The sequence below is a fragment of the Lacerta agilis genome, chromosome 4 (genome assembly GCF_009819535.1).
Source record: "Lacerta agilis isolate rLacAgi1 chromosome 4, rLacAgi1.pri, whole genome shotgun sequence".
Taxonomy (NCBI): Eukaryota; Metazoa; Chordata; class Lepidosauria; order Squamata; family Lacertidae; genus Lacerta; species Lacerta agilis.
In genome coordinates this window covers 12,129,314-12,154,522 of record NC_046315.1, presented here as the reverse complement: position 1 = coordinate 12,154,522, position 25,209 = coordinate 12,129,314, and the positions used below count along the sequence as shown (strand labels likewise).

Below are 25,209 nucleotides of genomic sequence, written 5' to 3'. Positions count from 1 at the left end.
TGAGGGTTGGTCATTCCCTTCCCCTCCACCTGCAGTCCTGTATCTTCATTGATTCAGAGAGAGGTGGTGTAGCACAGTGGCTAAGAGTGGCTAAGAGACTGGGCTCCAGATCAGGAATTCTATGGTTTGAATATCACCTCTGCCATAAACTCACTATTTATTTATTTTATTTAATATATTCATACACCACCTCTGAGTGCAAAAAAGGTCCCTCAAGGCAACTCCCGTAAAGCACTAATACAGAATACAATAATATTGCAAATAAAGAAAGAATTAATAAGCCAGAACACAATACAGGGGTACCTCTGGTTAAGAACTTAATTTGTTCCGGAGGTCCGTTCTTAACCTGAAACTGTTCTTAACCTGAGGTACCACTTTAGCTAATGGGACCTGCCGCTGCCACCGTGCCATTTCCATTCTCATCCTGAGGTAAAATTCTCAACCCGAGGTACTACTTTTGGGTTAGCGGAGTCTGTAGCCTCAAGTGTATGACCCAACTGGATGTGCCAAGACTGCTGCATCTTAAGCCTGCATAAACCCTGAAAAGGGTGTGTTCTTGGGGGCAGGACCAGAGAAGGGGAACTTAGGCTGGATCATACGCCCATTCAGTAGGCAACCTAGTGTATGTTAAGCTGCCCCAAACTATTTGTTGGCCAGGCTTAGCCTGGCTCAGCCAGCAGTAGCCCCGCTGCTGAACCAAACTTTGTATCAGTTGAGCTTAGGCTGGCTGGCTTCATCCTGATTTCTAGTGTATAGAATTGCTTCCCAAGTTCTAAAAATCTTGTTGGCACCTGTCTGTTTTGGGAGACAATGGAAGAGTGCACCTTTGGTGGTAAAGCCAAACCGCTGGACAGTTACAACACCTGCAGTGGCTGTAGAAACCGATGCAGGAGAGACATGTTTATTGCAGGTGGGGCAGATGAAGGTGTCTTGCTGCTACAGTTACCAAAGAGGTCATTGGGAGAGCTCCATTGTGGCTGTCTCCAGTGTTGGAGGTAGTATGCCTCTGAATACCCATCGCCGAGGCTCACAAGTGGGGAGGAGGGCTATTGTGCCCATGTCCTGCTTGTGGGATCCGATTGCTTGCTGTGAGAACTTTGTACTGGACTGGACGGCCCATGGGATGAGTGAGCAATTTGATCCAGTTTGCACGTAAAGACAAGCCAAAACTCAGCCAACTTTTGAAGTTCAGCCTTCTCTGAATTTTGCAATGCAGTTCTCCACCCAAGTAATGTGTGCAAGAATGCATATACTGAGGTAAAGTATCCATAGAAATGCTGAAATTAGTGACTATAACATTTTAGGGGAAGCTGGTTTGCAAAAATGTGCGTATTAGGCAGTAAATATGTGTATATTAGGAGAAATTCGCATTAAATGCCGATGAATTTTCGCAAGGATTTATTCATTTAATCGTAAACCGAGGTGGAAATGTGTGGAACTGAATGTAAGATTGGAAAAAATGAGAAAAGGAGAGAAATCTAAACTGACAGATGGACCTTAAGCCTCATCCGACAGGGCTCTTCTCCCATTCTTATGGCACTTGGGAGAATTGAGTTCAGCGTTATAATATACAAGGCAGAGATTACACAGCTGTATATGGCTGTACCTAGCATATGTTGGGGAGAATGTGGCAGTTCCTGTGTCACTGGAGCAACCCACCGGAGCAGTCTTAACATGAGTATGGGATGTCAGTACTTGTACCCATTAATTATACATAGAGCTCAGAGGTCAATCAGTAAACAACTGCTATGGGCATGTGAGAGTAAATCCAGATTCCTCTGAAGATGATGATGGTGGCGGCAAAATGTTTCAGGTTCAAGTCATTCTGTGCAGCGGAATTCATCTTTGAAATATAAATGAAGTAAGTGCCAGGGACAGCTCCACTTTTGCATTGATGTACTTTCTAGAACCTTAAAATTCATGCTCAGGAGCCGCAGATGCTCTGCGCCTGGAGCATCTGAGATTGAGATCAACGTCCTTGGCGTCAGAGAAGTAAGCAACATCTGTTATATTTGCAAATGTTAGATGTATGTGTACTAGGCTGGGGCTGAATTCTATAAAGCTCTGAAGTAAGTGACGTGCACTTCTCATTCACCCCCCCCCCGAACTTTGTACAAATAAATTAGCGTTGGGTATTGCAGCTATTTGAATTATGGCGCTGGAGGAGACTCTTGAGAGTCCCATGGACTGCAAAAAGATCAAACTTATCCATCCTTAAAGAAATCAGCCCTGAGTGCTCACTGGAAGGGCAGATCCTGAAGTTGAGACTCCAGTACTTTGGCCACCACATGAGAAGAGAAGACTCCCTGGAAAAGACCCTGATGTTGGGAAAGATGGAGGGCACTAGGAGAAGGGGATGACAGAGGATGAGATGGTTGGACGGTGTTCTCGAAGCGACTGGCATGAGTTTGGCCAAACTGCAGGAGGCAGTGGAGGATAGGGGTGCCTGGCGTGCTCTGGTCCATGGGGTCACGAAGAGTCGGACACGACTGAACGACAACATTGCAGCTAAGATTTAGCTGTTTCCAGTTGTATTTAAAGTGTGTATGTGGGTGGTTAGCTTTGCTTAGTTTATTAACTGCATTTATTGCTACAGTTTAGACTTTAGGGGAAGAGCATTAAGAGAAAAAGGATTCCTTAGGTTGAGTTCTATCCGTGCAAGTAAATTATTGATTATTGCATCTTCATTATTTATATAGCACAGAAAATGTTGATACTAAGCTCTGCGTGCAGAACTGAAACAACCGGCCATGCTGGAAAACTCACAATGTACTTGATGTGAGCCAAGAAGCAAAAGAAGTGGTGGAACAATCATGTGACAAAGAAATTTAAAATATTTAGCATTCATATAGAACAGGGAGCATGACGTAGTGCCCTTTAGAGGTCGTTGGACTCCACTTAGAATCATAGAATCATAGAGTTGGAAGAGACCACAAGGGCCATCCAGTCCAACCCCCTGCCAAGCATCAGCCCCAGCAATCACGGCAAATGGTCAGAGATGATGGGAGTGGCAGTCCAGCATTTGGAAGCCACCACATTGGCTACCCTGATATAGAACTTCCTAATGTTGAAAGCATCACATGCGTAATCTATCTTTATATACTGCCGTCAGTGTACATGGCATTCTACAAAGTATGACAGGTCCCTGTTCCAAGGGCCTTATAGTCTAAAATAGACACAGGGAAACAACACAGAAAGGGAAGGGGGAGAAGGCATGGGCAGGCAGTAGAGGAATGTGTTGTTGTTGTTGTTTTAATTCCACCTACTTTGCTAAGCTGTGTATTTATTACCTGCCCTTCACCCAAAGGTCTCAGGGTGAGTTAAAGCATTAAAACATGGTGTTAAAAACAATTTAAAAAGAACTGTCAACCACAGAAATAAGGTGAGTCCTAAAAACATAGAGTGTCGAGAGCCAGGGTAAAACAGTGCATCTTCAGCATTCTCCAGAAGCTGTATAATGAAGAGGGAGTCCCATAGCTTAGGGGCTGCAAAAGAGAATCTCCTCTACTGGGCCGCCACCTCTGGGGCTCCAAGGGTGGTGGAATGACCAAGAGGACCTCCTCCGCTGATCCCAGCACCTGAGGATTTGTAGGGAAGGAGGCAACCAGTGCCGCTGTTTTGAAACAGGGGTTGTTATATGGCATCTAAATGGAACCCCAGCCAGTAATCTGGCTGCTGCATTTTGGACCAACTGAAGTTGGGCAAGGTCAACCCTACGTAGAGCGCATTGCACTAATCCAATCTGGTAGCTAACAGAACACGGTGTTATACCTACTTTGGACCAGAGTGATGATTCAAAGTTGGAGATTATATGTGGAAGGGTTGTAGTCAGGTCTGGTGCCAGATTATGGGAGGCCCCCAGCAAAGTATTCTCTGAGCCCCCCAACTGAGGTGTTGTGGAATGGCAGGGATGCCAGGGCCGGCAGGATGAGGATGACCCAAAGAAGGGCACCAGCAGCTACTGGGGGCCCTCAGGACTCAAGTCAGGAGACCTCTGTGCTCCTATGGATGCTCCAGAGGGGCTGGGGGACTAGGGGCCAGCAGGAGAACAGGAAGACAGCATGGAATATATAACTGCAGTGGGCACCATACTCTTTCTCCCAAAAGCCTCTGGATTCAAACACAGTGTTTGTACTTCGGTGAGCAGCAGATGCATTTGTGTGTGTGTTTGAGGGGGAATATGGCTACTCAGTTTTTCCTTTCAGCAATGGGGCATTAAAATGAAAATGGAAATCCTGACTTCTCCCAGTGGGTGCCCTTCTAGAGCTTGTGGGCCCTGGTTGATAAATCATGGTAAGAGCACATGCATTGCACACAAATACAAAAGAAAAACAAAACAGCACAGTATATCTGGAAGATACCTAAATCAGATAAGTAGAGTACTTAAGACAATTAGGAAAGGCAAATTTCATGTTGCTTCATGGAGATGGAGTCCAATGTTTCTGCATTTGGGGTCAGTGTGTGTGTACACACACACACACACACACACACACACACACTGTATAATAAAGCCCCACCAAATAGCATAGAATTTTTCAGGATCCTGTGAGCCTTTGGCAACATGTTATTTATAAGTTGTTTTTTCAACTAGTGCTGAATGCTAAATGCTACATATTTTTATACCAAAGCAAGAGCCGCAAGTCCCGTAAGGTTTCCATTTTGGGGAAGTTCTACAACATCCACGTCAAGAATTCCCGAGACTGAACCCTTTCAGTTTATTATCCCAGTTCACAAATTCAAGGAAGTACTTGGGTCTTAGCCTTAAGTGCAGTTGCTGCCGACATGCTGTCTGCACTTTTCCAAATGATTTCGCCGGCTTCCAATTTGATCCCTGAAACCGGCATGTTTTGGCATGTTAACCCCACAGTCCCCAAACAAGCCTACATGAAATATCTGCAGATTAATTAAAAGGAGTCCGTTTCCTTCATAAAGTTTTTCAATTTTTAAAGAGTTGTCCTCATCAAATGATGGAGATGAGAGTGAGAATTTCAAAATTCAATTATAAAAGGACCACTGTGATAAGAGAGTTAAATCAGGCAGAAGGTTTGCAATTACACGTGAGCAATCCCATTAGGGTTCAGAATACACATGCAAGGCCAGTGCCTCAGCTGCTATATGTTGGCATAGGTCTATGAAGCTGTGGGAGCTTTGCCGATTTCCACAGTAGTATAGATAATATTGCATTGAGAACATAAACAGCATTTAGTATTGTATATCATCTCCATTCCTTAGCAGCAAAAGATGTTCAAGAGCTGGTGCGTTCAAAATACAGCTTCTGACTTCCTCTACTCTGAAACAGCAAATAATTGTTTTGGGAATGACCGTAGCTTTTTGGTAGAATACATGTTTTCCATGTAGAAGGTCTCAAGTTCTGTCTTGACATCTTGGCAGGGGGTTGGACTGGATGGCCCTTGTGGTCTCTTCCAACTCTATGATTCTATGATCTCCTGGTATAGGGTGGGTAAAGATCCCTGTCTGTAACCCTGGAAAGCCCTTGCCAGTCAGTGCGGAGTAGATAAACCAATGCTCTCAGTCCATCTAATGCAGCTTTCCAGGTTTAGCCTTGTAGCATCTTAAAGACCATTTGATTTATTACAGTGGTACCTCAGGTTACAAACTTAATTCGTTCCGGAGGTCCGTTCTTAACCCGAAACAGTTCTTAACCTGAGGTGTGTTTTTGCTAATGGGGCCTCCCACCACTGCCACATGAATTCCGTTCTCATCCTGGGGCAAAGTTCTCAACCCAAGGTACTACTTCTGGGTTAGCTGAGCTTGTAACCTGAAGTGTTTGTAACCCGAAGCGTTTGTGACCCGAGGTACCACTGTATGGCATTAGCTTTTGTGGACTAGAGTCCACTTCATCAGATGCTTGGTGGTTATCTGCTTCATCATCTGACAAAACCTGGTGCCTTTCATGATGACAATTTACAGAATGGACTCTGGTCTATGAAAACTTGTGGTCTTATACACCTAGGTAAAGGTAAAGTTCCCCCTGACCGTTAGGTCCAGTCACGGACGACTCTGGGGTTGCGGCACTCATCTCACTCTATAGGCTGAGGGAGCCGGCGTACAGCTTCCGTGTGGCCAGCATGACTAAGCCGCCTCTGGCGAACCAGAGTAGCGCACGGAAACGCCGTTTACCTTCCCGCAGGAGTGGTACCTGTTTATCTACTTGCACTTTGTCGGGCTTTCGAACTGCTAGGTTGGCAGGAGCAGGGACCGAGCAACGGGAGCTTACCCTGTCGCAGGGATTCGAACCGCCGACCTTCTGATCAGCAGGCCCTACGTTGTGTGGTTTAGACCACAGCACCACCTGCGTCCCTACATACACCTACATGCCCCTTAAAGACTAATTCAAGGTGTCAAAAGACTTTGTTTTGTTTTTGTGGCAACAGACTAACAAGACTACCTTTCTAAAAATTGCCTCCATCCCGAGATCCTTGTGGCCAGCTTATCATTGATGCACCAGAAACCTACATGGATTCACGTTGTGTGTATTGACAGATAAATGCAGAGTAAACATGGATTCTTATGGCCACATATTCCTCAGAAAATGGATGGGGGCAATTCATGGGGTAGAAATGTACATGCAACCTGTGTTGTTGAATTGTTCAAAAAGCACCCAGTCATGACATGATATCATGCAGTCACCTGGAATAACCCTAGTACGGGGGTCGGGAACCCGCGGCTCCGGAGCCGCATGCGGCTCCCCGGGACCCCTGCTGTGGCTCCCCGCGGTCGCAAAATGGTGACTCCCCGGCGAGGCTGAGAAAGGAGGGGATGGAGCCAGGAGGTGGCGACGCGGGAGGGCGATGGGCTTTGACCTGCCTCCGGCCAGGATGGGACAAAGGACAGAGGCCGGGGGCGGGGTCAAGGCCCAGGTAAAAGCGGCAGAGCCGCCAGATTTCCCCCCTTTTCGTTTCTCTCCCGCGGGTTCAGGAATGTCCAGGATCCAGGAGCTCCACATTGCAGGTATGTAGTCCTGGATCGGGCCTGATGGCACAGGGAGAGCCCCAGGATCAGGCCGCATGGCGGCCGAAAGGAGGGTGGCGGGCGCGATGCGCAGCCGCCGCTGCTGTTGCTGGGGGGCTTCCCGCTGGGCCTGGTTGCCGGCGGGAGCCCCCGGGGATCGGGCCGCATGGCGGCCGAAAGGAGGGCAGCGGGCGCGATGCGCAGCCGCCGCTGCTGTTGCTGGGGGGCTTCCCGCTGGGCCTGGTTGCCGGCGGGAGCCCCCGGGGATCGGGCCGCATGGCGGCCGAAAGGAGGGCGGCGGGCGCGATGCGCAGCCGCCGCTGCTGTTGCTGGGGGGCTTCCCGCTGGGCCTGGCTGCCGGCGGGAGCCCCCGGGGATCGGGCCGCATGGCGGCCGAAAGGAGGGCGGCGGGCGCGATGCGCAGCCGCCGCTGCTGTTGCTGGGGGGCTTCCCGCTGGGCCTGGTTGCCGGCGGGAGCCCCCGGGGATCGGGCCGCATGGCGGCCGAAAGGGCGGCGGGCGCGATGCGCAGCCGCCGCTGCTGCTGCTGGGGGGCTTCCCGCTGGGCCTGGCTGCCGGCGGGAGCCCCCGGGGATCGGGCCGCATGGCGGCCGAAAGGAGGGCGGCGGGCGCGATGCGCAGCCGCCGCTGCTGTTGCTGGGGGGCTTCCCGCTGGGCCTGGCTGCCGGTGGGAGCCCCCGGGGATCGGGCCGCTTGGTGGCCGAAGGGATGGCGGCGGGGCGCGATGCGCTGCCGCCGTCGCTGCTGCTGTGGGGGCTTCCCACTGGGCCTGGCAGGCTGCGGGAGCCCCCGGGGATCGGGCCGCTTGGTGGCCGAAGGGATGGCGGCGGGGCACCACCCCCGTGGAAAGGGAGACTCCGACCCCCCCTACTTTATTTCTTTTCTTTTTTTAAAAAAACTATTTTTAAAATATTTTTTATTACTAATTCCCCCCCATATCTTTTCTTTTTTTCCTTCCCCCCCCAAACCTGTTTTTTGCTTTGTGGCTTTTTGCCTTGCTCTCCCACACCCCCCCTCTCTTTTTCTTCCTCCCCTCCTTTTTTAATCCAAGGGGGGAAATCCCATTTTTAAAACAAACAAACAAACGAACGAAAAACAAACAAATACCCCCCACAGCTGCTGGAGCCACTCTATTTGAATTTTTATTATTACCCTTTTCTCCCTCTATCCCCCCTTTTTCTTTTCTCTTCCCCTTTTGTTTTTGTTTTCAAAAAAAGGAAAAAGAAGAAAAAGATTTCCCCCCTTTATTTTTATTTTTTAAACTACTACATATTTTTAATAGATATTCTCCCCACCCCACCCCCAATTTATATTTTTTCCACCCCACTTTTCCATTCTCACCCCCATCTGTTTTCTACCCCGTCTCTTCCTTTCTCTCTTTCCCTTTGTGTCCCTCCCTCTCCCTTTCTAAACCAAATTCCCCCCCTTTTTCTTTCTTTCTTAGTTCGCTTGTCAACCTATCTTAGAGGGGGAAGCCCTCTCTCCCACCCCACCCCCAAAAACAACTTTGAGTTGAACCCCAAAAAACGGGGGTAGATCACTGCTGAAAGTAGATCACAGTTTCTTGGGAGTTGGCCACCCCTGGTATAAGACATGTAACTAGAATAAAAATTTTAAAAAACCAAGCAAATAATTGTAATAAAGCACTGCTATAATTATATATAATTTCCCTAAAATTTTGGTTTCATTCGCCTTTCCGTGCTGAAATGTCACAACCTGAACGACCATGGCTTGCACCCCCCCCCCAGTTTTGATCCTGGGTACGCCCCTGAGTCAATGCAAAAAAGTAAGAACTTATTCTTGTTGTTTTTACTGATTATACTTTGCATTGGCTCCTATACGTTATTTATTATTATTGCATTAAGGTAAGAAACAATATATGCAGCGTTATATTTGTTTTAAATGTCGCAATGGTTTTGCGGCTCCCAGTTGTTGTTTTTTCCTTTGGAAACGGGTCCAAGTGGCTCTTTTCGTCTCAAAGGTTGCAGACCCCTGCCCTAGTATCTGAGCATAACATAAACTGCAATCCTATTCATGCTTCTTTGGGAGTAATTGAGCTCAGTGGGGCATACTTCTAAGAAAGAATGTACAAGTGTGTGTGTGTGTGTGTGTATGTGTGTGTGTGTGTAAAATTGAATGTAATCTGCACAGTTATTGCTTAAAGTATACTACTGCATGGTAGTTCAATCCACTGGGGAAATCAATTATCTGTAGCCTCTGAGCAGTTCAGGACATGACTCTCACCAAATCTCCCTTTCTCTCAATTTTCATGCCATGGTACTTGGGCTGCTGTTCAGAACATGTTCTTAGGACCACCACTTTCTTTCATGGTTCTTGCTCAACAGTTGTTAATGGCCATATTCAATAAATATTGCATGTATTGCTGTGTTCTTACACTGCACTGGATAGAGGTTCCCAGTTAGCTACGTACTGCAACACCCCCCCCCCCCCGTTTTTCAATTCAAGCCAAGGACCCCCTACTTTTGAAAATTTTGATATCTCTATGGTAGTTTTTGCTATGTGAATGGTGCCACAGACCACCAACTGTCCCATGGCTACCCCATATCTATCCCCCTTCCATCGTGTACGCATTGAACATACCATTTTGGCTTCCATGATTTGCCCCACTTCTAGCAACTTCAACGTCTGATATGAAGTGGGGCCCCTGCAACCACAGTCACTGAGACAACCACTGCTTGTCTGCCATTGTCACCACATCCAGGACCATGGACAGCTCTCATTGCTGTTCCTCATGTTGCCACCAAGCCTTAGGGTGTAACCACACAACACATTGTAGTCCATGGTTCCAACCAATCCGCAGCTAATTCTGGAGCTTGAAGTAGAAGGTTTTCCTGTTGTGGCATCCAGAATGTGCAACTAATTGTTCTGCATTCAAGTTTTTAACTAACATTTTGGTCTTGTTTTTATTTATTTTCAAACCTGCCAATAGTCCAAATTCTTCAATAACTTTAAATGTCTCTCCAATTGATATATGTGGGTCCTGAATTGTTATAGCAATGCCATCAGCAAAAGCCTTTACCTTCTATTCTTTTTTTCCATATTTTTTCCCCTGTAATTTTATCCGTTGTTCTTATTTTTTTGTAGTAGAACTTCCAGGGTTGTTATAAACAAAAAAGGGAGCCAATGGACCCCCCTGTCTTGTGCCCTTGGTGATTTGAAAATCTTCAGTTAAATCGTTGTTTACTATTAACTTTGCTTTTTGTTCTTGGTATATCGCTTCTATACTCCTCCTAAATTTTGTACTGTGGATCAGTGAAGCTGGGAGGTTTTTGGTGTTTTTTTTTTGCAGATCAGTGACACTGCTTTGAGATGAAACAAAAAAAAATTGAAGTTCGGCTTAACTCCAATTTCACACCTTTCCTTACCAATCTTTACATTTTGGTACAATTGTAACAGTTAGGTTTATGGAACTTATGGCTCAACTCTTACAACAAAAGTTCCAAAATGATTTACAACAAGATTTTTTTTTTAAATCAACAACAACAAACAAATGCAGAAATAAAACTACATAAGAATATTAAAAACTTAATCAAAGTAAGCCATTTGGTGCTGGCCAAATGGCCACTAAATAAATGTAAAGGTTTGCCTAGTGCTGAAACAATGAAAAAGTAGGTCCCTGGCAGGCCTCTTTGGGGGAGAGCATTCCATGGATGGGGAACTACTACAGAAAAGGCCCGTTCTCTCATTGCCTCCCTCCACATCTCCAGTGGAAGTGGCAGACAGAGAGGGGCCCGCTCAGATTATGATCTCTGCATCTGGGCAGTGGCATTTTAGGTACAGTTCATTAATTTAGCCAGGTAATTTGCTACTTTGGGAGTTTGCAAAATATGAATACAGACTTTTGAAAACCTTTATGTGTTTTCCAGGGATGTTTTTCTTTGTTGAGAAACCTCATGAAAATCATGTGCATTGCCTTTACATATTGCAAGTGGAACAGGTTGTAATTATATCTTGTCAAAAGCCCCCTTTTCCTGCTCTTCTTTATTCCTTTAAAAATATGATAATTGCCCCTTTCCCCCTTGTAGTTAATTTTAAATTTCTGGAAGAATTAAGCCTGTTAAATCTCTTCATTCTCTTCCCCCCCCCACCCCCTGTTGGTCTCTATGGTAGCAGCAAGAATAGAATTACTTTGATCTCCATTTCTAAGTGGCATCTCGTTTCTTCCAAGCATTGACCTTGTTTAGTGCGAATGAAATTTCCGATAAAACTCCATTAACTTATCATTCGTTGATCTCAGAGAAACGTCTTTAGGGGAGCAGCTTTAGCTCTGAAAGACAAAAGGTGATTTGTTTTAGAAAATCAATGAAAAGCGCCATAAACTAAGGGAGAAAATATGCAATTAACTGCTCGGTCAGACCTCATTAGGGCTTTAATACAGCTTAGCGTTGGAGTGCTGCATCTTACAAGTTGGAAAATGAGAAGGCAACACATGAAAACTCAGACAACGTCTGCTCCTGCATTTAAAAGGATCTAGCTGCTATCATTGGTGTGCAGAGCGAAGGGTATTTGTGTGTCCAGTTTCACATGATGTTGTATGCCAAGATGCAGCCAGGGCTTTCTAGCGCATGATAATGTGGTCCTTTAAACTTCACACAACTCCAGATTAGGGTGGTCAGATTGTAAAATGGGTTGCATTGCAAGCTTATCTCCTGTACACTGCTTTGATTTTAAATTCATACATACATACAAGCTCTTATCCCATTAAATCTGTCACTGAAATGACAGAATTACCCAATACACAATTTCAAACACAACATGCAAACTGAAGCAAAGCCATTCTTCAATATCCACTTTTCCTATAAATTTTCAGTGCAGTTCTCCTGCCAAGTAATGTGTTCAGAAATGCATATTTTAGGGTAATGTGTGCATTTAAAAACATTATAAATGTGTATATTGGGTAAAATTGCATAAAACAGGGGTATATTATGAGAAAGTCTCATTAAAATGCTCATGAGTTTTCATGACTTTTTTTTAAAATGCAAAATAATGTGGAAACACAGAGAAATTTTCAGGTTCCTTTGTCTATCCTCTCCCCTGCCTGTTGTGGGTACACATCTGGGGCCTTGCTGTCTTTAGCAAGCATGGGGAGAAGTGAACCCAAAGACTAGGAGGAAGTGGGAAGCAGAATGCCTCCCAATTCAGTGATGAATTTAAAGGTACATGGGAATCTCCTGACAGACCTAGTGGCCACCTTTAAATCCAGCAAATTACAGAGCATCCATTCAAAATGATTGCTGCAGTGATGAATTTAATGCAATGTAAAGGTAAAGGTACCCCTGACCGTTAGGTCCAGTCATGGACTAATCTGGGCTTGCGGCGCTCATCTCACTCTATAGGCCGAGGGAGCCAGCGTACATCTTCCGGGTCATGTGGCCAGCATGACTAAGCCACTTCTGGCGAACCAGAGCATCACACGGAATCGCTGTTTACCTTCCTGTTGGAGGGGTACCTATTTATCTTGCACTTTGACGTGCTTTTGAACTGCTAGGTGGGCAGGAGCAGGGACCGAGCAATGGGAGCTCACCCCATCGCGGGGATTCGAACCACCGACCTTCTGATCGGCAGGCCCTAGGCTCTGTGGTTTAGACCACAGTGCCACCCGCGTCCCTCATTTAATGCAATATAGTACACTCTAAAGCTCTGCATAGATTTCTGGAGTGAATCAAACACTGAACTCAGAGGGGACCAAATGAATATGGATGGGAATAAGAAAATAACAATACAGTGGTACCTCGGGTTAAGAACTTAATTCGTTCTGGAGGTCCATTCTTAACCTGAACCTGTTCTTAACCTGAGGTACCACTTTAGCTAATGGGGCCTCCTGTTGCTGCCACGCCGCCACAGCACAATTTCTGTTCTCATCCTGAAGCAAAGTTCTTAACCCGAGGTACTATTTCTCGGTTAGCGGAGTCTGTAACTGTCATTTGGGACTGTCATTCTTAGAGTTTGGGACTGTCGTTTGGGACTGTCGTTTGGGACTGTCATTCTTAGAGTTTAAGAATGGGGAGGCAGGCAGCGTTAATGACTTCTGATGGTAGCGGCAGCAGTAGTAAGTTGGGCAGCCAGTCCTCTCCAGGCAGCCACCATTGTTTTGCTGAATGTCCTGGAACTTGTTTCATTCTGCAGCTTTTTTATGTGTGTGTGAGCAGGGGGGAAGGGGAATAGTAGCTGTTGGAAAAAAGGCAGCCTCCAACAGTGGCCACCATTTTGGGTTGTTGTTAGATTACCTTGGAAAAAGAAGGCACCCAGGGCAGTAGTAAAAAGGAAAGGAAAGGAAAGGAAGGAAGCCAACTTTAATGTATGAATAGGGCACAAGGAGAAGGGGATGACAGAGGATGAGGTGGTTGGACAGTGTTCTCGAAGCGACTGGCATGAGTTTGGCCAAACTGCGGGAGGCAGTGGGGGATAGGGGTGCCTGGCGTGCTCTGGTCCATGGGGTCACGAAGAGTCGGACACGACTGAACAACTGAAGAACAACAAGCCAAACAGATGTGCTTTTTAATAAATCAACAGTGAAATTAATGAGGGTGGTTTTTTTTAAGCGGAAAATGAATAGAGTTGTTAAGTAAAAAAAAATGCTTACAAAATATTTCTATAATCCTGAGTAAGTAATAACATCAATTTATTTTAGTAATTAGATGTGGACTCAAATACACGACAGCATGAGCAAAACAGCTAGGCCTGCAAAGGTTGCATCCTCTAAAAAGCAGCAGCAGCAGCTAAAATCCCACTAAGTGGCTGTTCTCAGGCATAGGGGGAATGCTAAGAATTGTATTTAGCTCTCTGCTATCTTTTCTGAGTAGCTGATTAGAGGGAATTTATCTTTGCCTTAATATAAAAAAGGGACTTGATGCTCAGTGCCAGCTTTTGGACTGAGCAGAAGAATTGCAAGCATGGAACCAGTTTTACATGTTGGTTTCCCATTCAGCTGGGGAAGCAAATGTGGAAGCTTTAATTTGGCAGGTGTAGCCCCCACCTGCTGGATTAGCTGCAGTCAGTTTATTTGTACAATCTATACAATGCATTTACCACAAATACACTGCGCTCCAAGTGCCTCACAGAAAACAAGCAATCAAAAATTATAACACCATTGTGGTAAACTGATGATAGTTCAACAGCTAACATTTAAAGCATATCAAAAGTCTGCAATAGTTAAATCATACCAAGAGGTCTATTAACAACATCTAGCACCAACAGCAGCATCAACGTTATATCTGCAGGAATGGAGGAAGCTGCCATATACGGGGCCTACATTGACTGGCATTGACTCTACAGGGTTTCAGACAGGGGACAATCCCAGCCCTAACTGGAGATACTGGGTCTGAGCCTGGGACCCTCTGCATGCAAAGTAGATGCTCTGCCACTGAACTATGGCCTTTGCAGCCCCATTAAGTGTTTCACACCCAGCTGTTCACATTAAGAGGTCTAACATTAAGATACTGTCAGGAAACCGCCCCCGCCGCAGCGGGAAGCGATCCCAGAGATCTCAGCGGAGCCCCCGTCTCCGCTGAGCAGTTCGTCATCTTCCCCCAGTGGAGGAAGCGACCGCTCTTCCAGTGGGGAGGGGGAGATGGAGACAGGAAGTAGGAGCAGGGGCTGTGGCAGGGTTGGAGAGCCTCTGCACCAAGCTGGAAGAGGGGGAGAGGAACCCTTTCCATTGCCCCGTTTGGGCAGAGAGGAAGGACGTAGAGGGGGGAGGCGGGGGTTCAGGATTCCGCGCCTCTTATGTTGGACAAAGAACCGGAAACAGACATTTCCGGACTCTGCAGAGCGATGAGCTGGGTGTCTTTATTTTAGCTCCACTGCAAATAGCTGCACAATAAAGAGCTTAGTTTTTAGAAGTTCTGTGTCCGCCTGATTCCTCATGAGCAACCACTGAAAGCCTTACAGATACCTTGTTTGGTTGTAAGTAAGAAGGCAGGCAGGCAGGGTGGCGGTGGTTGAGATCAGACTAAGGTTGCTGGGGCATTGTCAACATTTGCCCTAATGGACCAGCCTTCAATGCCTGTTCTGTCCTTTTGTTTTGTTTTGTTTTGTTTTGTTTTGCATCTGACCAAGCTGCTACCTCTTCCTGTCTCATCCTGCTTATTCAAGAGTCCCCAATTCAGCCTTTACCCACCTGGCACCCTCCAGATGTTTCCCACCACAACCTCTACCAGCCCCGGCCAGCACAGCTAGTCCTAACTAAAACTGGGTTTTGCTTGGTTTCCTAACAGTGTTTCTCTTTGCAAGATGCCTTAATCTCACTCTCTTGCTCGGAGTTCTGACTGCCATGAAGCTTGACATTTCCAAAGTCCCTGATCCTGCAAGAAAAGTCCTCTGGCCTTTCAAGGCATGACAAAAAAACACACACACACACACACAAAACCCCATTACAGTATGTTGATTGCAAACCCTGCTCTTAAAATCAAAATTGCTAGCTAGGATCATAAATGGCCATTATCGCCACTCATTATCCTACCCAGCAATTTCAATTTTTAAGAAAGGGGATTGTAAATAAAAATAGCAGCGCTTCTTATTCTTGCAGGACAACTTGCCCTGCTAGTTCTTCCCCCTTCAAAAAAAGAAAAGAAAGAAGTATACGTAATGCTGCTATTGTCTGCCTACAGGAACCTTTCCCCCCTCTCTGCTCCTGCTTCTTATTTTTGAAATGGAAAGCAGCATCAATTGGAGTTTTCTTTGGGGGTGCAATGTGGCCTCCACAGAAAATAAGTACTGATTTTTTAAATATATGAAAATAATAAATTTTCTGCTAATTATGGGGAAGACTCCTCAAAGACAACTATCCGAAATAAATATGAATGGGTGACACCTACATCCCATATTACACATTATGGTAACGGCTGGCTGTGAAGGAAGAAAAGCTTTAGCCATTTTGTGCTTGGCTGCTTTTTGCTTTGAAGGCTCGCATGCACAGGAAGGTCAAAAGTTTATGGGGAGGTTTTGCTCAGGATCTTCTGCAAAGGAGGGCCAAAGGTTCAGCCTGGGAAGCAGGCAATTAAGAGGAAATAGAAACTTTACCAGGCGTCTGCTGTCCTTCTGATGGGCTTAAAGGTTGGGAAGGGGAGTGAAAATACTGTATAGAAGTCAAGTTAGAAAGAGAAGTCAAGTTGGAAAGAGAACTCTTTTAGAGGGAACTGCAGCAGAAAGGAGCTAGGAGAAAACTCCAAAGGTACCCAGAAGCTAAATTAAGTGATGTGAATTGATATGTATTGACTTGAGTAGGGAAACAGCCCAGAACAGGTATAGCTGGGTGTCTTCTTCTTCTTCTTCTTCTTCTTCTTCTTCTTCTTCTTCTTCTTCTTCTTCTTCTTCTTCTTCTTCTTCTGTTGTTGCTCTTGAGGACAATTATGCAAACTGTAAAGTTTTTTTTTTTTTTTTATAAAACAGTTCCCTCAAAAACTGATGCCTCACTACACTCCTAAGTAGGTACATTTTGGGGCCAACTGTGCAAACACTTTCCAGTGGCCCGTAGAGTCCATGATGGCCATTTGGTTTGGAAGCTACAAAGACACAAAGGAATCTGTCCAGGCTTGCTCTGTCCAGAAAGATTTGTTGTCTCCGCCTCTTTTGAGATCCATTGTGTTGCTAAGGTGTGAATTACTGGTCAGGACCCTTCTATCCAGGTGACAAATTGTCACATTTGCTGAGGAGACCCAGGTTTAAGTGGCTTTGAAGGTCACTGGGCGATTTTGGTCTTGTTACTCTTTAATCAGAGCTGAAAGATAAAATGTAAGGATAAAATGAGGGTGGAGGACAACCACACAAGCACGACCCAGAGCTCATTGAAAGAATGATAGGGTAAAACAAATAGAAATCTCTCTCTCTCTCTCTCTCTCTCTCTCTCTATATATATATATATATATATATATACAGGTGAAACTCGAAAAATTGGAATATCGTGGAAAGGTTCATTTCTTTTGTAATTCAACTTAAAAGGTGAAACTAATATATGAGATAGACTCATGACATGCAAAGCGAGATATGTCAATACTTTATTTGTTATAATTGTTATGATTATGGCGTACAGCTGATGAGAACCCCAAATTAACAATTTCAACTTTGGGGTTTTCATCAGCTGTACACCATAATCATCACAATTGTAACAAACAAAGGCTTGACATTTCTCGCTTTGCATGTCATGAGTCTATCTCATATATTAAACTCTAGTAGCTAATGAAAACAATTGCTTACATAAATGGACTTTTCCACAATATTCTAATTTTTCGAGTTTCACCTGTATAGGGTCATTCCACACATTACATTTCTAGGTGCAGGCTGCCTTAAATGTGCACTTAAAAATGTGAACTACAGATGTAAGAAACATGGCTTGCAGATGTGTCCATTCCATCATGTATGGAACTCGGCAGGGTGCACTCAGCAGGGAACAGTCACTGCGTGGAATACCCTCTTGATGTGAACTTAGTGCCAGATCCGAGTTTGCCTCTGAGTAAGACATGTTGAACCTTGAGTACTGATTCAGGCTCCACACAGATATTGGTACTTTTATTATAGTACATTTATTAAACAGGTTTCTATGCAGCTCCCTAGCAGAGCTCTAAATGCAGCAATGCAACAAGCACACGTCTTAACCCACCATGTTTGAATGGAACAGGAGTATCCAGAGAGGTTGCACAAACTGCCACGAAACACACCTGACCCTGCAGCATGGTGCTAAAGGCATGCATCAGTTATTCAAGGATGTAGCACTGATACAAAACTAGAGCAGGGATTTATGCTGGGTGCACACCTGGCCCAAGTTATATAATGGCAAAAGGGTTCCAATTATTGAGACCTAAGTGCTCGAGGACAAAGGCCTGCATTTGTTAAGAGCTGCCTGACAATGCTTCTTTCTTAATCTACATGGTTTCTGCTATGCTAGGGCTCGGCTACATAATCCACTAGCTGTGATCACCCCTGCCCTTTCAGAAATTGACAACTCCTCCACATAATGCCCTGAATAACTTCTCCAGCTTTTCCTAGAACCACACGTTCAGCACACTTGATTAATAGCACAACGATCCTTTCCCTGTTCCTCCTTTTTAAGCTGCTTTTAGAGGGTTAGATATGAAATGCAGAAACCGACACTCAGCAATACTGAATTATTCATGGAATACATGCAAATTTTGGATCCCAGTGAATTTATCAGTATTGTTAGTTTTCACAAGAAAAGGAGCGAGATCCTTTATCTGCTGGACCGCAAGTTTAGCGTACTTGCATCAGGCATGATTGTTGCATATGTTGTGAAAGTGAAATCACTTCTGATATGAAGAAGACATGTATGTGACAACTGGTGTCATGGCTCCAGTACAGTGGTACTTTGGTTGTCAAACTTAATCCAGTCCGGGAGTCCGTTCGACTCCCGGAACCATTCGAAAACCAAGGTGCGGCTTCCGATTGGCTGCAGGAGCTTCCTGCATTCAATTGGAAGCTGCGCCAGACGTTTGGCTACAAGAAAACGTTCACAAACTGGAACACCCACTTCCGGGTTTGTGGTGTTCGGGGGACCCAATTTGTTTGGGAGCCAAGCCATTTGACAACCAAGGTACCACTGTATTTATGCCAGTTGCTGGGAATTCAAAGAGGAGAGAGTTGCTGCCGTACCCAGGTCCTGCCTACAGACTTTCCACAGCCATAGGTCTTTGGCCTGATCCGGCAGGACTGTGCATTTGTTCCTATAAAATCTGAACGGTCAAAGGGGCTGGAATCAGGGGCGTAGCTAGGTAAATTGGTACCCGGGGGCAATTTTTTTTGTCAACCCCCCCCCAAAGGCATGGGAAGGTCAGGTGGTACCCGGTGCGGAAAATTTCTTGTCAACCCCCCCATTGACCCCCTCCCCCCGCAAAAATGGTTTTACGTTATTTCATATTTCCTTACAAAGGAATAGTAACAAGTAATAATAATAAAAACCGTTTTATTTATATCCTACACTCCCTGGCCAAATTCGGGCTCAGGGTGGTGAACACCAGATACATAACATTGGTATAAAATCAAACAATAATTAAATTACCTCCTAAAAACCTCTCAAAGTCTAATTAGATGGCTTTCCACAGGGTTAGGGTTGGGAACAGTAAAGTGTTCTCTGAACTGAAATTTCAGCCTTCATGACATAGGAAAACAGCCAAGTGAGCAGCTATTTTGGTGGAGGAGGGTCAAGATATTAACCGATATGCATGAAATTTCATATATAGCTATATAATCCCTAGTATAGTAGGATAAGACCTTCGGAGCAGGCATTAAAAAAAAACAAATTAAAAAAAACACATTTCTTGCTAATTTGTCACCCCCTCCATTATGGAATCCGGGGCGTCCCGCCCCCCTCGCCCCCCCTTGCTACGCCCCTGGCTAGAATAGCCCTGAGATGGACAGCCACCCCCCACCCCCACCCCCAGTTTCCTCAGCATACAATGTGCACTACTTTCAGCTTCTTGGAGGAAAGGCAGGCTAGAAATGCATTAAATAATAAATAAATATGTAACAGCTTGCCTCTCTTTGGAAAAAATCTTTTCAGAATCCCTGAAGTCTGCTTCTCAGCTAGGCTTGGCCAAATGTCCACAACATCCATAATAAAAGAAAGCAGCATTACTTGTTGGTATTTAGAGCATGCTGTGAAGCCAGAAATCGAGAATTAGCCTTGCTGTGCCCCTAAAATCTGCCAAGTTCCTTCTTAAGATGTGCACTTATGTACCATGCAAACAGCCTCATATGACCAAACACATGGAGCCTGCTTCAAGTGCAGTTGTTTTATTGACCAGATACAAGTTGATAAAGAATGATTGGGTGGTGAGTTTGCAGAGACATTTTGTTCAGCAAAAATTAAAATTGTTTTAACACTTATTGGCTATGTGTTTGGACAGAAAAAAAGTTAACCATTCTCGTTTGTTCTTGAGATACTCCAGATGAGGAAAGAGATTTTTTAAAAAGAAAAAAGAAGTGTGTGATTTAAAAAGTGTGACACAAACAAATGAGCCTAGTAATGAGAGAGGCTAGATAAAGGAATTAAAAAGATGGTTTGAACAGTGAAAAATATTCATACAGGAGCATGAGCAAGGATGGACCATTGCTCAGTGGCAGAGCCCATGCTAAGCACTGCTAGATTAATCCCATCAGCAAGATTTACACTTGCACAATGGGACGTTCCTGCTCTCCTCTGCCCATGCACCCCTAAATTATTTTATTTTATTTTATTTATACCCCACCCATCTGGCTGGGTTTCCCCAGCCACTCTAAATCTGGTGCAATAAAGAACGGGCAACTTGATATTTCTTTATTGATGCTGTTAGTCAACAGGGTGAGAGGAGGAACTGTTATAAAAAATTCTGTAACTGGGTCCGTCTCCAGAAGGGAGTTCGTAATCCCGGGAAGAGCGCTATAATTTAAGAGCCCCTTCCCGACAACGCAGCCCAAAGACAAAGACAATACCAAGTCTCCCAAAGCAAGGCAGATGCCCTTGTTTATTTGGAACTGTTGCAACAGGGTGTCTTGCAAGCAAAAGACCTAGAACAATGGAGCGCAAGCTCCTATATAGACTTTTGAACTTGCCCCCCTCCAGCTCAAGACCGGACCCCTCCATACATCATGGACACATCATGAAAGGGGAGGTCTGGTGGCAGTAATCTGAGCATCCTGGACCCTGCCCCCTGCCTCCTCTTGCCCTCCACAAAACCCATCAAGTGAAAACAAAGGAGATATTTACATTTCCCTGCTTCCCAGCAAAGTTAATCACATCCTTTTGTCTGGCACTGGTATCAGGATGCCAAGGATTTTCACTTTAATTCCAGAGATAATAGGAAGGTTCCCCCAACCCCTCCTTCCTTGCAGAGAAGCACTTTATCAGTTTGGGAGTGAAAATTGGTGTGAGGCCTGTTTTTCCTGTTTGCTTGGTAAATTAATAATATATATTATATATATGAATAAAAGACCTTAAATTCTTACAACAATTCCCATCAAAGACTGATGGAAAACTGCAGAAAGATATATTTGATTAATAGGAATCTAATAATACTCAGTAATATGAATGAGTATTAAGCTTTTTATTAAAGTGTTTTGGTGATAGATTTTAATGTTATTATTGCTTGTCGTCCACTCTGATGTTGTGTGTGTGTGTGTGTGTATGAAAGAGAGAGAGAATGAAAGATTGAATTTGGAGTCATTTTCATGCAAGGTATTTGTTCCAGCACTGAACTACAGCTGCTTCTTTAAGGTGGCGCCATCTTCAAACCAACACTTTCCCTCCAATGTCTTGTAGTTGATGCACACAGAATATCTAACACACCACCCTCTTACTACAAAGGAATTTCAAAAATAGACTGGAAAGAGAAGTTGCTGAATTGCAACTCATTACCAAACTTAAAACCATGGAGAGACCTGGTCTGAACAAAGACATTGGGTTCTTATCTCATTATACATGGCAAAGCTATCTTTAGCCATCTCACCGCTTGCCTTTTCCTGTAAGACCAATTGCAGTCGTCAACAGGTTTTCCACACCTATCAGCCAATCACCCATTCCCACCACCCTTCTGAGTAATACCCCTCCCCATTCCATCACTATATATAAAGGTCTGGTGACTTCTGTTTCAGTGTATCTGAAGAAGTGTGCATGCACACGAAAGCTCATACCAAGAACAAACTTAGTTGGTCTCTAAGGTGGCAGATGGAAGGAGTTGTTTATTGTTTATTATTTTTTATTTTGTTTTGACACCACCCTCTTGTTTCCTTCATTGCAGCAGAGCCACACCAGATGCCCAGCGCACAAGTGTCCCGTTGAATCACCTGGATGGATACCTATTCAGCACTCTGTGGTAAGTCGGAGCCTTTTCCTTCCTCCATTGCAAAGATTAAAGAGAATAAAGGAGATGTCTATGTCCTAGAGGCAGCCTTAGGGCTGTATACCAGAATGTTTGATAAAATTATCAGAGAAAGGCCAAATTAAGGGTACTTTCTGGTCTGTGTGAGTTGGTTTCCCCCCCAAAGCAATTCACAGTTTTGCTGGAGTTGTGGTTCCGTACTTTGTCACTGAGGGATTGAAAATAATCTCAAAAAAAATTTCTAGAAAAAGATCGGTTGGTGATGGGTGAAGTCCAGGAGAAGACAAAGATCCTCTTTCCTGATTTCACGGTTCTCCTTGCTTTCAGTCATCATGAAATCACCAGGATTCATTTCTGTGAAACTGTGCATAGGATCGGACTGCAGAAGTCCTAAAATTAATGCTGCAGTATTCATGTTGTGCAGGCCAACTTAGAAATATGGTCAGGAAAACGGACATTTTGAGTTTTGCCTCTTCCAATCGAGTGTTAAATGTTTAGTCTTGATACTCAAACTGAGATGTTATAAATTTCAAATCAGAGGTGTGCAAGCTTGGATTTTAAACCCTCCGATTTGTTCCCACGATTGGTGCGTTACTCAGAAAGTTTTTTTGACATCAGTGGAAACAGCTTTAGAACCAACTCTTTCCCATCTTATGGCAAACATACAGTAATACTTCTGCAAACGTCCACCCCGCCAACCGTCCATTTCTGCGATCATCTGTGGGAAATCCAGAAGTACCGGAATGGGTTACTTCCGGGTTTGCCGCTTGCACATGCACAGAAGCGTAAACCGCTCCGCGTGCGTGAGCAAACGGCGCTTTGTTGAGCGTCCCTTTCGTGGAGCGTCCGGGGCTCTGGAATGGATCCTGGACTCAAAACAAGGTACCACTGTAATTTAAGCATGCGAGCAGCCCTCTGAAAACTGCCAAACAGTGCCTACTTCTTTAGCATTTTGTATAGTTGATGTTTAAATATGCAGAGTGCTGGCTGTCAGGTGGGTAGACTCTCCACTCCAATGATGTGTGTTCCATGTGGTGGTTTTGCTGGAGTGCTGTTGCTCACTGCACATACACAGAGACTAAGAACCTTTGAAGGATTTGTGCTGGCTGCTGGAGCTGCTTCCATTGGATAGTACTTGTTGGGCTCCCTACAAGACGCTGAGGTTAACAAGCTGCGACACTGCCATCTAATTTAAATTGGGCCTCTGTTGTGCAGAATATTCAATGTGTAGTGTAAGTACACACTGGCCAGAGAATTATATCACAGGAGAGAGTCCAAAGCTGCAATCTTATACGCAGTTACTTGAAAGTAAGCATCACTGAACACAGCGAGACTCACGTCTCTGCGTAACCATGCATAGAATTGCACTGTTAGACAACAATTCTGTGCATGCTTATTTGGGAGTTAGGTTGCAATACTAACCCCACTTACCTATGAGTAAAAGTAAAAGGTAAATGACCCCTGGTCGTTTAAGTCCAGTCAAAGGCGAATATGGGGTGTGACGCTCATCTTGCTTCAGGCTGAGGGAACCGCCGTTTGCCCATAGACAGCTTTCCGGGTCATGTGGCCAGCATGATTAAACTGCTACTGGTGCACGGAGGACCGTGACGAGTGCCGGAACACATGGAAACGCCATTTACCTTCCCGCCACAGCGATACCTATTTATCTACTTGCACTGGTATGCTTTCGAACTGCTAGGTTGGCAGGAGCTGGGACGGAGCAATGGGAGCTCACCCTGTCGCAGGGATTCGAACCGCTGACCTTCCAATCAGCAAGCACAAAAGGCTAAGTGGTTTAGACCACAGCACCACCTGCGTCCCTTTACCTATGAGTATCCAGTCATCTCCCTCTGCTTGGTTAAGTTGCACCGCTCCCATTCACTGGAATGCTCTGATGTTTTGGTACATGTGAGTGCACTGTTTTCACATCTTCCAGCTTCTGTTTGAAATGGGTGCTGGGGTTGGGTGCTGGAACTCCAAATAGGGGAATAATTTTGTTCACTTATATACCAACCAGCTTTCATTGTGATTGTTCACTGCTCAAGGGTGATATTGTACTATGGTGTGTCTTTTCGTTGTAATTGCTATTAAAAATTAATACCCCACTTTCCAGTTCAAAAATAGGCCTCTTTAAAGTGCCTTACAAGAAAACACAGTCAAGCATCATAAAAGAGAAACAACATCACATCATGTATACTTAAAAAAAGAAAATCACAGCAGGCAGTTGCAGCCTTTATCCTGCCCTCCCTGCTCCAGTGCGGTCTGGGTTGTGCCTGAAATGTACAGCTGTGTATCAAACATATATACCAGATTTCATTCAAACGTCTCAATGTTCCAGAGGATTGTCATGTTGCAAACAGAGAAAGCTAAATGGGCCAGTTAACTCAAAGGCATCACTTGAATCAGTCTATGCTTGTTTAGATGTCTGTCTTTCTGATCTCACTTCTTCTAAACCAAGGAAAGCCTTTTTTAGTGCTAGTCTTTCAAATGATCCCTGCTTTTGCCCTTGAAGATAGTTATCCTCCAGTTCTTTTAGGAATCCCAAGTTGTGTATGCACGGAATTTGCTGAGCAAGAGCATCCGCCTTGCTACCTGTTTTATTCTCTAATTATATATGCCATTTAATCAATTTATAGACTGATGCATATAAGGAAGTTTGCAAAGTAGAAGGCATACGACTGCAAAAAAAGATGCAGATAAAACAAAAATATCTAGTGTCAATAAAACCCCCAAATCAAAATATTGAGCAGTGCAACCCCAAAATTAATAACAATCAGGGGCGTAACAAGGGGGGGCTGAGGGGGGCGGTCCACCCCGGGTTCCATAATGGAGGGGGTGACAAATTATCAAGGCACAATCTTTTTGAATTTTTTTTTGAATTTTTTTTTTGAAAATGCCTGCTCCGAAGGTCTTATCTTACTATACTAGGGATTATATAGCTATATATGAAATTTCATGCATATCGGTTAATATCTTGACCCTCCTCCACCAAAATAGCTGTTCACTTGGCTGTTTTCCTATGTCATGAAGGCTGAAATTTCAGTTCAGAGAACACTTACTGTTCCCAACTCTAACCCTGTCGAAAGCCATCTAATTAGACTTTAATTTGATTTTGAGATGTTTTTAGGAGGCAATTTAATTATTGTTCAATTTTATACCAATGTTATGTATCTGATGTTAGCCACCCTGAGCCCGAATTCGGCCGGGGAGGGTGGGATATAAATATAAGTTTTTTTTAATTACTTGTTATTATTTCTTTGTAAGAAAATATGAAATAACGTAAAACAATTTTTGCGAGGGGGGGAATCAGTGGGGGGGGGGTTTGACAATAAATTTTCTGCACCGGGTACCACCTGACCTTCCCATGCCTGGGGAGGGGGGGTGACAAC

The 25,209-nt window shown here is 44.6% G+C and overlaps 1 protein-coding gene across 10 annotated transcripts in view; it reads left to right on the top strand.

Moving 5' to 3' along the window:
* The window catches only part of DLG2 (discs large MAGUK scaffold protein 2), an 834,734-nt gene that overhangs the window by 143,680 nt on the left and 665,845 nt on the right, over nucleotides 1-25,209 (top strand). For 9 of the 10 annotated variants that reach the window (XM_033146043.1, XM_033146049.1, XM_033146050.1 and 6 more), the window contains one exon: nucleotides 21,740-21,814. In XM_033146043.1, the coding sequence (XP_033001934.1) occupies nucleotides 21,740-21,814 (75 nt within the window). The remainder of the gene's footprint in view (nucleotides 1-21,739; nucleotides 21,815-25,209) is intronic. The other variant, XM_033146055.1, reaches the window with a different exon arrangement.